The 14889-nt window shown below is 47.4% G+C and overlaps 1 protein-coding gene across 5 annotated transcripts in view; it reads left to right on the top strand.

Annotated features, from left to right (window-relative positions):
* ASAP2 (ArfGAP with SH3 domain, ankyrin repeat and PH domain 2) overlaps positions 1-14889 on the top strand; it is a 203160-nt gene that overhangs the window by 156469 nt on the left and 31802 nt on the right. For all 5 annotated transcript variants that reach the window (XM_015111666.3, XM_015111664.3, XM_077960160.1 and 2 more), the window contains exons 16-17: positions 6656-6750; positions 13043-13232. In XM_015111666.3, coding sequence (XP_014967152.1) covers positions 6656-6750; positions 13043-13232 — 285 coding nt within the window. The remainder of the gene's footprint in view (positions 1-6655; positions 6751-13042; positions 13233-14889) is intronic.

The following is a 14889-nucleotide window of genomic DNA, read 5'->3' as shown; positions in this document are numbered from 1 at the left end:
GCTACCACACCTGGCTAATTTTTGTATTTTTGGTAGAGATGTATTTTTGTATTTTTGGTAGCAATGTCCAGGCTGGTCTCGAACTCCTGGGCTCAAGCGATCCTCCTGCCTCGGCCTCCCGAAATGCTGGGATTACAGGTGTGAGCCACTGTGCCTGGCCTCAAGCCTTTTAAAAGTACCCAGGTTGTTTGTTTTATTTTGCTTAGACAATCAGGTGCTGGGATGAAGGATTTCCTGAAATCTTTTTGCCTCTTTCTCTCTTTCTCTGCGTGTGTGTGAGGGTGTGTATATTTAAAATTATATCTGACACGCCGTCAAGAACCACAAAGAATTAGCTATCATTGTTATCTCCTTTAACAAAATCCTTTCAGAAAAGTGGTCCCCATGTGCTAACATGTGAACCCCCAGGGAGGCTGTGCATGGTCTCTGCTTGTAGTCTGTTCTTACGAACCTTTTCGATTCAGAGTTGCATGGCATGCAGGGCCGCGGCTGACTTGCTTGCTGAAGTGTGTATAGCAAGTGTTCATTAGGCCCCTTGGTGCCTTGTGAAAGGAGAGTGGTGGGTGCAGTCTCACAGGAGTAGCATCTCTTCTCTTTTGGGTAAATAGGACAGCCCGCTTCAGGGTGACATGCTGTGACATCAAGGGATTTTATTTTTTTAATTTTTTATTGTATGTATTTATGGTGTACAACGTGATGTTTTAGTATATTGTATACATTGTGCGTGACTAAATCCAGCTAGTTAACGCACCTGTCACCTCACATGCTTATATTTTATGGTGAGAACACTTAAAATCTACTCTCTTGAGCCTGGTGTGGTGGCTGGTGCCTGTAATCCCAGTACTTTGGGAGGCTGAGGTGAGAAGATTGCTTGAGTCCGGGAGTTTGAGACCAGCCTGACCAACATAGTGAGACCTCCATCTCTACAAATAATTTTTTAAAATTAGCTGAGAGTGGTGGCAAGCACCTGTGGTCCCAGCTACTTGGGAGGCTGAGGCAGGAGGATCACCTGAGCATCCAGGAAGTTGAGGCTACTGTGAACTGTGATCTTGCCACTGCACTCCAGCCTGGGCAACAGAGTGAGACTGTCTCAAAACAAAATTTTCAAGTATACGGTACATTATTATTAACTAGAGTCACCATGCTGTACACTAGATCCCTAGAATTTATTCATCCTAACTGAAATTTTGTATGCTTTGACCAAGATGCCCAACCCCTGGTATCCATAGTTTCTACTCTCTACTTCTATGAGTTCACGTTTTTTGGATTTTGTATATAAATGAGATCTGCAGGATTTTTCTTCCTTTGCCTGGCATATTTCACTTAGCATAATGTCCTTCAGGTTCATCCATGTTGTCACAAATGACAGAAGGTCCTTCTTTTTTTCAGGTCGAATAGTATTCCATTATGTATATATACCACATTTTTAAAATACATTCGTCCATTGGTGGCATTTAGGTTGATTCTCTATCTCGACTATTGTGAATAGTGCTGCAATAAACAAGATGGTGAAGACATGTCTTCAACAAACTGATTTCAGATCTTTTGGGTAAATACCCAGAAGTGGGTTATATGGTGGTTCTCGTTTTAGTTTTTTGAGGAACCTCCATACCATTTTCTATAATGGTTGTATTATAATAATTTACCTTCCCACCCGGTGTGCAAGGCTTCGCTTTTCTCTACATCCCTGCCAACACTTGTTATCTTTTGTCTTTTTGATAAAAGCCCCATTCTAACAGTGTGAGATGATTGTGGTTTTAATTTGCATTTCCCTGATGATTTGTATGATTAATGATGTATACTTTTTCATACATATACCTGTTGGTCATTTGTAGGCAACCTCTACCTCCCAGGCTCATGCAATCCTCCTGGGTAGCTGGGACTATCGGCATGTGCCACCATGCCCAGCTAATTTTTAAAAATTTTTCCATAGAGATAGGATCTCACTATATTGGCCAGGCTAATCTGGAATTCCTGGGCTTAAGTGGTCTTCCGGCCTCGGCTTCCCAAAGTCCTGGGATTATAGGTGTGAACCGTGTGCAGCCTAGCATTACTTCTTATCCAGTGGAATGGAAATTGCATAACTGAAGTATTAGTTCTGAGGAATCATGTCATCCTAACTACTGTAGCACATACCAGCTTAGTATCTTTAGATTCTAAAGCAAACCTACTTTGGGAAAAACTTACTGGGAAACACAAATTTTAAAAAGATAAATTTCCTTCTTAATGTAGAAGATCATGATTTCAGCTTTGATTTTTCAGGTCATATGAAAAACATCATTGGTACTAGGGTACTACTATCATGATCAATTTCACTATCACACATGAAGTTAACAAAGGAATTGTTGATATTCTGAAATTGAATTTGAGTCAGTAATTTAAAAATCTTACGAGACCAGGCGCAGTGGTTCACACCTATAGTTCCAGCACTTTGGGAGGCTGAGGCAGGCAGATCGCTTGAGCCCATGAGTTCAAGACCAACCTGGGTCACATGGCGAAACCCCATCTCTACAAAAAAAAAAAAAAACAAACCCAAATTGGCTGAGCATGATGGTACATGTCTGTGGTCCTAGCTATTAGGGAGGCTGAGGTGGGAGAATCACCTAAAGCCTAGGAGGTTGGCTATAGTGAACTGAGATTGTGCCACCGCTCCCCAGCCTGGGTAACAGAGTAAGACCCTGTCTCAGAACAAAACAAAAAAACATCAAAATTTTAAAAAAGCATCAAGAACCTTACCAAATATTTACTGACTCAACTTTCTGTTTCTTGACTTTCTTCTATTTCTGTTCTCATAAGGTTGTTAATAAGCTGTCAAATGTTAAAGCGGGTCAACACACAGTCTGATCTGAAAGAGCATATGGAGAGGAAAGCTCCTCAAAGACCAAGAACTTACGACTTATAACTGTTGTTAGTTCACCTAGGACTGAAATGTGCCACCCAGATACTAAAAGCAATTGCTTAGGGCAACAAGACATTGACTATCAATGGTCATCTACGAAGGAACTGTTATGCTTCAGGCATTGTTGTAGGTGTTCTACGTACATTATAATATCTAACCTAAATGGAGAGCTCCATTTTTAAAAAAAGGCCGGAGAAGTTAAGAAACTTACCCAGTGTAGGATTTACACTCCAACTATTAGACTCCAGAGCCTGTGTTCCAGCCTCTTTTTTTAAAGCCAGGATTCTGAACATTTTTTAAACCACAAACTCTGTCAGAAAAAATTGAGCAGCAAAGCATATACTTACTTACATATGATGTACCTACACTTACTAAGAAATATATACTTTGTAAACTACATCAAAAATAGAACTTTTAAAGGGTCAGGTAAAGACATCATATGTAAACTTTTTCCCTGCACACCAGAGTGGCCTTTTGTGCTCTCTGCTTTGGAGGCAGCAGTTTGGTCAAGCCCCTTCCCTTACCTGGGCTTTTACCCTTTGCACTTTAGAGCTGGATCGCACTCTCCAGGCCCTCCACCCTTTGGGGATCCGAGGGGCCCAATTAACATCAGGGAGGAGCTGACCTTGGGATCTCCTCCTGAGCTCAGTGGTCAGGGAAGTCTGGTTTCTCTCACTTGCCTGTTCCTCTCCTGGGGTGAGTCAGAGAGGAATGTCACACCATTGTTGTCCTTCCCTGTGGAGACATGAAAACGGGACAGGAGGTTTCCCTGCCCCACGCCAAACTCTCAAAACAACGTCCAGATAAAACCTAAAGCCTCATTTTGGCTCAGTGGGCCCTGCTCAGGTAGGTGCTAAGGATGTACCCGGTGTGTGATTCTGTGTCCCTGTCCTGGGCATTGCCATCAGGGAGGGGACGCCCACACATGACTCTCCTGCTTGGTGAGTGCCAAGGAAAGGGGCCTCCTGGCCAAGTGACTGCTCTGCTCATCTGGGCCTGGCGCCACCATCCTCGTAGTGCTCAGGATGAACTTCTTTTCCAGGGCTGCTTATTAACTCATCGCTGTCTTGTTCAAGTGAGCTGCTGTAGAGCAGGAGGTTGCCTCATGCCCCATGCCCAGCACAGACGAGGGGCTCAGATTGTGTTCTTGAGGCCACAGGAAGGGCGAGGGGCTGAGCTGAGCTGCCCTGCCCTGGGTGATACAGAACTTAAACGCTTCTTCCTCTCCTCCATCCAGTCTGGCTCAATTTCTGCCTCAGTGCAGCCCGCAAATTCCTTCTGGGTACCAGTGAGAAGCAGGAGATGCCAGGGCTCAGGTCGACACCCACCTTCCTGCCCCCCTGGCTTCTGCCTGCCTGTCCTGCTGGCACCTGCAGCCTCCATTTGCAAATGCTTTTCTTTTGTTGATGGGTCCAGAGGAGTTCTCTATGGGCTGAAACGTAAACTGGAACTTGGCAGAACTGCAAGGTAGCACGTTTCTCTAGCTTTGGATGAGTGTGACACATGGATGCGGTGGCTCCCTGGACCAGCTGTCTCTCAGTTAACCAGCCAAGTCCAAGCAGAAGGGAAACAGCTCTTCAATTCCTGGGGAATTCTCCTCCTCCCATCTCCCCACCCCCATCTGCTTAACACAGACTGTGAGGCGTCAGGGTGGTTGGCCCCTGGCTCGCAGAGGGGGCCACAGTGATTTTTGTCACTTAACTTGGGAAAACCATTGTGCTCACCTGGGGACAGTATCCTCTTTGGATTGTATGATGCCTGGCTATAAACCAGGGGCTCTGACATTGGGGTTCAGTGCTGGATCTGACACCAGCTGCCTGAGAAACCCTTCACAGGGCATTAGCTTCCTGGCGCATAGGTACCTGTCACCTTAAGTGGTATGCCATCTGACCATTCTGTTGTCCCTGGGAAAATTGCAACGCAGCCTCCAGCCTTTTGCCTCCTGACTGATGGCTTGAGGTGCCAGAGCCAGGACTGAGCAAGGAGGTGGAGTTGGTTAATGTTTTATGCTGCTTTGGGCCACCTAGAAAAAGCTTTCTCCACTTGTCAAGGGCCAGGTTGAATTAGGAAAGCTCATCATCCAAGTATTAGGCTACCTCGCATAATTCTTTTGTTGTTTAAAAAATTGCGTCTGCATTCTCCACTAGCCCCACTAGCCCATTTCACTGTTTGATGTTATTTGCCACCAGGAAGTTCCAGTGTATCTAACCCAGACCTCTTGGGCTGCTCCTTCAGTCAGTTCCTCCCAAGAGATAGACCCGATTTCAGGCTGCAGCAGCCTCTCCCAAAGCATCTCTGTTAGCTCCTTTGCCTGCATAATTTAAAAAAAAAAAAATTTTTTTTTTAATTTTTTTTGTAGAGACAAGAGTCTTGCTGTCACCCAGGCTGGAGTCCAGTGGTGTGATCTTGGCTCACTGCAACTTCCGCCTCTTGGATTCAAGCAATTCTCCTGTCTCAGCCTCCCGAGTAGCTGGGACTACAGGCACACGCCGCCATGCCTGGCTAATTTCTTTTGTATTTTACTAGAGACAGGGTTTCACCGTGTTGTCCAGGCTAGTCTCGAACTCCGGAGCTTAGGCGATCCACCCACCTTGGCCTCCCAAAGTGGTAGGAATACAGGTATGAGCCACCGCTCCTGGCCTGCCTGCATAATCAGTAGAGAGCAGAAATATCACAAGCATCACTGACTCCCCAGCACAACATGGAAATGAATACGTTTTCTCAAAGCACTAAGCTTGGTGCTCTCTTTCATTGTTTCATTAAACGTTTAAGAATCTGAGCTGGCCGGGCGCGGTGGCTCACACCTGTAATCCTAGCACTTTGGGAGGCTGAGGTGGCCGGATTGCTTGAGCCCAGGAGTTCGAGACCATCCTGGGCTACATGGCAAAACCCCATCTCTACAAAAACAAAAATCAGCTGGGTGTGGTGGCATGTGCCTATAGTCCTAGCTGCTTGAGAACCTGAGGTAGGAGGGTCACCTGAGCCTGGGGAGGTCAAGGTTGCATTAAGCCATGATCTGGCCACTGCACTTTGGCCTGGGCAACAGAGCGAGACCCTGTCTCCAAAAAAAAAAAAAAAAAAAAGAATGTGTTAATTTAATGTTTAACATGTCAGAACATTGATTGATTGGCAAGTAAAGACCTTACATCTGGAGCTAATACATTTTTAGTGCTTTAGTTTACTGTTTTCACCTAAATTTTATCCATTTTTATCATTATTACAACCCAGAAGTGTAGGTATCATCCCATTTTACTGATGAAAACTCTGCCACTCATTGAAACTGACTTACCTGTGGTCACACAGCCGGTGATAGAGCTGTGATTTGAACCTAAGTCTTGGCTTTACTGGCCCAGTGCCGCTTTGCTCTACCAGAACTACCTCATAGCTGGCATAAGTAAAGGTTGTTTGAGGATGTGAAATAGAGTCACTTTGGTTGAGGCACAGGTCTTTGGGAGGAGTGGGTAAGGATGGAAATTCACATTGGACCAAGTTACTGGTTCTCCCTCTCTCTATCTGTACTCTATCCAGAGCGCGTTTTATGACAATGCGCCTCTATGATAGGCATGCCGCTTCTTATCTTTAATTTTATGGGTACCTTTGGGCTTTGGGTTTTGTCCATCTTCATTAAAGGCAAACCACTTTATTGCTCTATTTCTTAGTGGCCATTAAATAAATCATCAGATGGGGATGGGTAAAGTGTAGCAGTAGAATGTATTAATAATTGAGTATCCTGAAATAGACTTTCATTTTTTGCAGCTTGCCAAGAATATTGGGAATGCAGGCTTTAATGAGATCATGGAATGTTGCCTACCAGCTGAGGACTCTGTCAAACCCAACCCAGGCAGTGACATGTAAGTATGGGACTGGTTATTCTCATATGCTGAGTAAAGATTTGCCTTTGCCTGAGCCCCGGGAGGCAGGGGAATAAGAAGTTTTAGGTGCATCAGTCCTTGCTTCTTTGGGGAATAAATCAGCCTGAGTTGGTCACTTTAACCTTTTAGGTGACCAAATGGAAATTTAGTCACTTTAACCTTTTGGGTGACCAAATAGAAATTTTTTTAGGTAGAAGCCAAAAGCAGGCAGGTTTCGCCGATGCTGTACGTGTGTGCATGGGGTGTGTAGAGAACCTCACTCGCCACTGGTGGGTGGAACACCCTGGACTTTTCACCTCTGCCGTTTGTCCTGTTGAATCACTTCCTCATCTTGGTCTCTGCTGCATAATCCTGAGCCACCGAGATGGCTGGTTGTGGTAGATACGTGGTTATGTAGCTGCCTCCTTGCCAGTGTCCTTGCATCCTTGCAAATGTGGAATGTTTTATTTCCTTCAAAAAGTATTTGTGTTATTGTTGATACAAAACTTGATGGAGAAGCTTTTTTTTTTTTTTCTGGAGATAGAGTTTCACTCTTGTTACCCAAGCTGGAGTGTAGTGGCACAATCTTGGCCCACTGCAACCTCCGCCTCCCAGGTTCAAGCGATTCTCCTGTCTCAGCCTCCCAAGTAGCTGTGATTACAGGCACTTGCCACCATACACGGCTAATTTTTATATTTTTAGCAGAGACGGAGTTTCACCATGTTGGCCAGGCTGGACTCGAACTCCTGACCTCAGGTGATCCACTCACCGAAGCCTCCCAAAGTGCTGGGATTACAGGCGTGAGGCACTGTGCCAGGCCAGTGGAGAAGCTTTTGTGTCTCTCGGTGCAAAGCTGACAACAGGGAATATTCTTGCCTGTCTTATCAGAGTGTCAGTGGCCACGTCACGCTAGTCTTCGAGAAGAGGTGGATAGGGAGACCAATGGGTTCGGGCAGTGGGTGTCCTGCCCGCCTTAGACTTCAGCTCTGTTTAGTATGATGGCTCTTATGTCTGTAGGGGGATGTGTGTGGTTTTGTTGCGATGCAAAGTGAGACAGACGGGAGAGAGACCACTGGGCCAGTTGACAGATCACCTGCATTTGAGTGGCGAGACTGGGTCACCATGTCCTGGAAGGACAAAGAAAAATGAAAAATGTGCGATAAGAAAAAATATTTAAAATTCATTTACAGAAACAGCATTTTCTGTGGAATAAGACTAAAACAGAATTAATGACATGAGTCTCCCCAAAGGACAGTGAGCAACAGTGAACAATGTCTTTAAGGCGGTTTCACAAAGGGCCGTTAGTGTAGGGGCCCTTTGTAAAGGCAGATCATTGAGATTTTTTTTTTTTTTCCCTTCGAGATGGAGTCTCACCCTCTCGCCCAGGCTGGAGTGCAATGACGCGGTCTTGGCTCACTGCAACCTCTGCGTCCTGGGTTCAAGTGCTTCTCCCGCCTCAGCCTCCTGAGTAGCTGGGATTACAGGTGCATGCCACTACACCCAGCTAGCTAATTTTTTGTGTCTTTAGTAGAGACAGGGTTTCATCATGTTGGTCAGGCTGGTCTCAAACTCCTGACCTCATGATCTGCTCGCCTCGGCCTCCCCAAGTGCTGGGATTACAGGTGTGAGCCACCGTACCTGGCCTAGATTTTTTTTAACCATTTTGTGTGGTGCATCTTTGAGAAACGGAGATTGCAGGACCTGTATTCTTTTTGCGTTTTGCTAATGTGACTTGATACAGTGAAAGAGCCAGAACATTGCAAGGGAGTGAACAGGGACTGTGTCCATTACAGACTTTCAGGTATCAGGTATCTCAGGTGGGTGATCTGGCTGTTGTTGGATTAAAGTCAGTTTATGTTTGAATCCTGCAACAGATGTTTGTGGTGTAGCATTTCCTTGAGAATCGGATAACGTGTGGTTTTAGATGCCAGGCATGAGGCCTACAATGTGATCATCCTCTCTTGATGAGAATCTAAGTTTCAAATCTGTATTTTTACCCAAACCTAGAGAGGCAGTAGGGACATAGATATATCAGTCCTTATCTGAGCCACGGGACACAGGCAGATTATTTAACTTCTCTGAGCCTCAGCTCTGTAATATAACAAGGGAGTTAATGTCCCCCCCGCCCCGCCCGCCACAGAGGCACTGGGGGAATGAGCTGGATGATGGGGTCAGACATGTGGTGCTTAGTTTTAGTGCCTAGTCAGCATTAGCTGCTCTGCTTGCTCTTCTTCCTGTGGGCGACAGAGGTCACATCTGTACCCCGCATTGATTCCATACACCCTGAAAATGAGGGTCCTCTCCAGTTAAGTTTCCATGGAGAGTTACTCGAGGTGAAGGAGCTCTTCCTGGGCTAGCCTGAGGGTCCTGCTTGGTGAAGGAGACGTCATGAATCCCGCATGACGAGGTCAGCTCCTGCTGTGCAGTTGACACCTGCTCTTTCCGCTGCTTCGTCTCACACTGACGGTACCAGCACCCTGTAATGCTATCGTATCGGTCAGTTCTGAACAAAGTGTGTGTCATTTCTTCCAAGCACCAGGGTACCTTATAAAAGCAGGGCATTTGGTTGTTCTGGAGCTAGGCGATTCTAAAAAATGAACACTATCAATGTGGAACCCTTCAGTATGAATGTGCTGCCTGCACTGTAGCCCCCTCCAGCCTTGGCACTGTTGAAAAGGAAATTTACATCCCCTATCCCCGGGCTTTTTTCAAAATGAGGGCGGATAACCTGTGTGATGGCGAAATGTCAGCTACTTCCATTCCTCCTCAGCTGAAATTACTTTCTTGGCTCTGTGCTCCTATAGCATTTGGCTCTATTTTAAAACATTTCATCCCACTTCATAGTATACTCAGGCATTTACATATATTTTTCTGATGAAGTACTTCTTACTCATTTTGGTTTTTCCCACCGTAATGTGTTGCTTATGGTGAACCAGTGAATATTTAATGAATCAGCAAGTCAAACAAGTACTCCCAGCTCTGTGCCTGCTTAAATAAGCTAATATTTTACATCAGATGAAAAGGAATACACTGTTTCTAGCTTTGTCTCAGAACCGCACACCATCTGCAGATAAACCTGTTGAAGGGGAAACCAAGGACACCCTCTAGTGGCCTGTGAATTCCAAGATGGATCTTGGGGGTGTCAGGAACGTATAACTAGGGAGGTGGAGCAGGAAAGACAGGCTTATATTTGCTCACAGGAGCCAAACTGTGTCTCCCTGTGACTTGGGACTGTTATACACACCCTGTCCTTCAGAAATGCAAGGAAAGCCCCTCCTCTGAACACCAAATGTATCATTATGTTCATTGTTTTTCTGCAAAAGCCTGTCATTAAAAAAAAGAGGGAGGGCTGGGTACAGTGGCTCATGCCTGTAATCCCAGCACTTTGGGAGGCTGAGGTGGGTGGATCATGAGGTCAGGAGATCGAGACCATCCTGGCTAACACGGTGAAACCCTGTCTGAAGGATCACATTAGCAAAGCAAACCTCCTTTACAAAACCAGGGGGCATGTGTAGAGTTAAACAGATCTGTGCCCATGTTTGTGTAGGAACTGCCTTCGGGGCCTCCAAGCCCTAGGCAGATGAGTAAATACATTGAAAAACAAGGAAGTCCACTTTCTCTCTACCCGCTTCCTGCAGAGGTCACAGTAATGATTGTCCCACAGTGATTATTGAAAAATGCATGAAACTGGACAACTGTCCAGTCTAACTGCCTGTCAGAAGAGGCATTTACATCATTAAATGGGCTGTCCACCATGACACTCACCAGGCCAGGAATGGAGCATCTCCCTGGGTGTCATACTGTGCTAGAGGCCCTGAGAGGAGAACCTCCGGGAATAAAATGGGTCTTCCCTCGTTGTCCCACCAGCTGCCTGAGGAAACAAAATCTGGTTTCCCTCTATGGACTTCAGTGTACAGTAAATCCTCAGTGTTCAGAAACTCAAAGGTTTCTGGAAACCTGTGACTTTAAGCAGAATGCTGTATAGGAAACCAGTGTCACCCTGCGCCAATTGATGTAAAGCAGAGTTCAGTTCCTGCCACATATTTCTGATCATGAAAACATCACCAAACTTCTGAATAAAGACCCAGAACACTTCTGATATTAAACATTGAAATAAATATGAGCTATGCGTACATTTAGGAAAGATTCTGGCTACTGAGGGGGATAAAGATTCATAAAAACAAGTAAGATAATGATTCACCCACTTATTCCAGTTGAGTGTCACAGGTGGCCGGAGCGTGTACTGGCAGCTGAGGTCCAGGGTGAGAACAAGCCCTGAACAGGACCCCATCCCACTGTGGGATGCGGTCATACCCACATCCACACTCACTCGCAGTGGGGCCTTGGAGACACAGCAGTTAGCCCAGCGCACACAGCTTCAGGATGTCGGGGAGACCTGAGTGCCCAGAGAAAACCCAGGTAGACTCCACACAGTGACCCTGCCTGGGAATTGATTTTTTTCTTAACGTTATAACAAAATGATGTTATTCGAGGGCCCTGTTGTGCCTGCAGGTGGAGATGAAGACTCATGGCACTGTTGAGGGAATCCATTGAGACCACGTATCTCACACAGAAGTCACCCAGCACCGTAGTGAAGTGAGCTCAGTGCACGGGTTGGCGCTGTGTGGACGGAGAGCATGTGCTGGGGGAAGTTGGGGCACGCGCCTTAACCAAGGCCCTGTAGAGTGGGCAGAACTGGAGCTGGAGCAGGAGGGAGGCAGTGTGTTGGAAAGCGCCAGGGCACAAGTTCACTAGGTGCCCCTGGAAGTCCTTCTTGGGCTGTGAAGCACGCTGCCTGCTCAGGTGGAACGGGCACCATGGGACGTGATTTCCTCTCCAGCTGCACCAGCCAGCCTCATACTGTGGCGTGTCCAGGAGCCACATGCACCCAAGGGCAAGCAGATTATGAGGCCTGGCAAACGCTGGCAAGAGACCTCTGCCTGCTTGGTTCTGTCTGGGTGCTGTGGGGGTAATGGCTTCTCATCTTAGGCTGGCCCATCTTCAAGGGACCCCAGGGTAGACAGGATCTACTCGCTGCCTCCAGTTGCATGTCCAGGGGGCTCAGACTCCCCTTCTGGGGGGCCAGTTGTTCCATGGGGATTTAGGGCAGGTACAGAAAAGTCAACAACTGCTCCTGGAGCCATGGCCCCTTGCTGTAGTCAGCTGAGTGACAGAGAGGCGATCCGGAGGGAACCATGCGGGGACTGCAGCTCGAAGGGGAGCAGCCACATGCGTCCTCAGATTGTAGGCAGTGCTGTGTTACAAAGGAATGCAACTGATCTGCCCCTGCCTGGCTCTTGCCTGATTCTCAAGATTCAAGGAGTCCCTGGGCAGTGACCCTCAACCTTCAGAACTGGGAATGTAAAATGCATATACTCTGTGATCAGTGAGCTGCTGTTTCTCTTGCTGTCCCTCTTGTAAGTTCACTGGGTCTTTCCAAGGCCCAAGACCCCCTGTATGTGCTGTAGGTGTGTTGACGCACCTATGTCTCGTGGTGCTACTGTGAGGATGTATTGTGTGCATTTTCACAAGTCAAACTTATAAGTCTAGAGAGATGAAATACTTGATCAAGTTCAAAGCAGCAGTGTGTGGTGGGAGTGGGATTTGAACTCAGGCTTCTTTGGCCCCCTTTTGTTCCTGCTTCTCTAGGCTCTTTGGATGGGGTGGAGGCTGAGCATGTTGCCACATAAAGGACATAAAGTAGAACACAAAAAGAGGACTGACATTTCATTTTGGTTCATCTGATAGTGCCTTTCATACCAGGCATGGTGCCTACAAAAGAGAGGTCGTAGTCCATGTCCCAGGGAGCTTATGGGCTTGTAGCTTATGGGCCTGTCTGGCAGTCAGGCAGGCAGGCCTTGATGGAGAGAATGTTGGGACAGAGGTTGGCCAGGGCTGCCTGGAGGGCGGGGGCAGGGTGGCCAGCCTTCTTGGAGGACGAAGCGCAGGGCATGCCTAGTGGAGGGACCTGGGTAAGAAGGGCGTGGAGGTGATGAGGGTGACAGTGAGGTCAGATCACAGAACTTAGGAGTGAGGGGAGGGAGACAAGATAGAGGGCGGTGGGCCAAGAGAACATGGGGGAGTTTTCCCCCTGGCCAGCTCCCATGAGGTCTCAGTGAAGACCTGTGCAGCCGTTGAACCACATGTTGGCCACTCGTGCTTTGCGTTTCAAGGCCAGCGCTGCTCACCAGGGAGGTGGCGCAGGAACCATTAACGTGGCCTTAGACGAAGGAATGCTGGATGGCGGGTAGAGGCCCTTCATGATTTGCAAGGCAATTATGTTTGGTTTCAGGAATGCAAGAAAGGACTACATCACAGCCAAGTACATTGAGAGGAGATACGCAAGGAAGAAGCACGCGGATAACGCGGCGAAGCTTCACAGCCTTTGTGAGGCCGTCAAAACGAGAGATATTTTTGGATTGCTCCAAGCTTATGCTGACGGTGTGGACCTTACGGAAAAAATCCCACTGGCCAACGGACATGTAAGAGTGTGGGTTGCTACTTTAAAAAAAAAAAAAGGCCGGGCACAGTGGCTCATGCCTGGGATCCAGCACTTTAGGAGGCCAAGGCGGGAGGATCCTTTGAGCTCAGGAGTTTGAGACCAGCCTGGGCAACATAGGGAGGCTCCATCTCTACCAAAAAAAAAAAAAGTAAAATTGGCCAGGCATAGTGGTGTACATTTGTAGTCCCAGCTACTCAGGAGGCTGGGTTGAGAGGATCACTCGAGCCTGGAAATTTGAAGCTGCAGTGAGCCATGATTGTGCCACTGGACTCCAGGGTAGACGACAGAGTGAAACCTTGTCTCAAAAAAAAAAAAAAAAAAAAAAGAGGAAAACTGGGGCACCGTGGCAGATCAGTGGAATCAGCAATACTGACCAAAGCTGGGTAATTCTCCAGAGGAAGACAGCATGGATAGAGGTACTGCTTTAGAATAAACTAGGGGTTTTTCTTTTCAGTAGACAAATAATTTTATCTATATTTAGGGGGTATGGTGTGATGTTTGTGATCCATGTTTACATCATGGAATGATTAAATCAAGCTAGCTAACATATCCATTACCTCACATACTCATCCATTTTTAATGGAGAGCACATGTCAGATTGACTCAGTTTTGAAATAGACACTATGTAATTCTTACCTGGAGTCACCAGGCTGTGCATTCGGTCTCCAGGACTTATTCTCTTGTCTAAAACTTTGTACCCACCTCGTGGTTTATTCTTACACCAAAAATGTCATGCCAGCTCTGGAAAGAACGCCCATCCCCAGGTGGAGGAGAAGGCATCTCAGAAGCTAGGCAGCCTGAGAGGGACCCGTCATCTGCGAGCAGGTTTAACCTGAGCTTCATGCTAATGAGAGAAGCTCTCTGAGGGGGCGGTTCCCTGGAACCCACACCCCACCGCGCTCCCCCTCAGAGGGAATAGAGTAGGAGCCAGACCCCTCCTTTCCTGGGGGAGCTCTCTTGAGAGGGTGGGCATCCAGCTGGAGTGGGTTTGCAGTAACAAACCAGCACCCAAGTGGGGTGGCATGTGTCCGGATTCTGGTCCACAAATGCCCTGTAGATGCACATTTGGTCGCCTGGAACCTCAGGACCTCAGGACTGGGCTGGCTGCTTATCATCAACGATGCTTCACGGCTGCAGCATCTTTCTCCCGGTGACAGGCACGTCCATGCAGGCTCTGGGCTGGTCCCGCTCTCTCCCCAGCCCCAGGAAGAACTCATGCCCACCCATGCAGTATGGAGAGTGCCCAGCACTGAGCTGTGCTGCAGCCAGAGGGCCGAATAGGTGGGGCAGGAGGCCTGGGAGGCACCTCCCCTTGCCCTCACCTCCTGTCCTCTGAATCTGTCCTCCTCTGGTTCTCTCGCCCACCCACCTGCTGAAACAATCCTTGTTCATCTCTTCTCCCCCGCCGCCAGGTGTACTTTCAGAAAAGGTAGTGGAGTTGGGGAATCCCCAGTATGAGTTGGAGACAGCACAGTTATCAGCATTCGAAGCCTTGTGTGTAAGCGTAGAATGCAAAACTTTAAGCCTGCTTAAGAAACATATTTCTACTCAAGGAGCAGGTAAAGGGATTGGATTGTAGGTGGTCTGGGGGACCTTCCTGGATCCTTGGAACAAGATTCTTGCTTGCAGGCAGGGAT

Source organism: Macaca mulatta, chromosome 13 (assembly GCF_049350105.2).
Source record: "Macaca mulatta isolate MMU2019108-1 chromosome 13, T2T-MMU8v2.0, whole genome shotgun sequence".
Taxonomy (NCBI): Eukaryota; Metazoa; Chordata; class Mammalia; order Primates; family Cercopithecidae; genus Macaca; species Macaca mulatta.
Note: the sequence above shows the minus strand (reverse complement) of the source record. Positions and strands in the feature narration are given on the sequence as shown.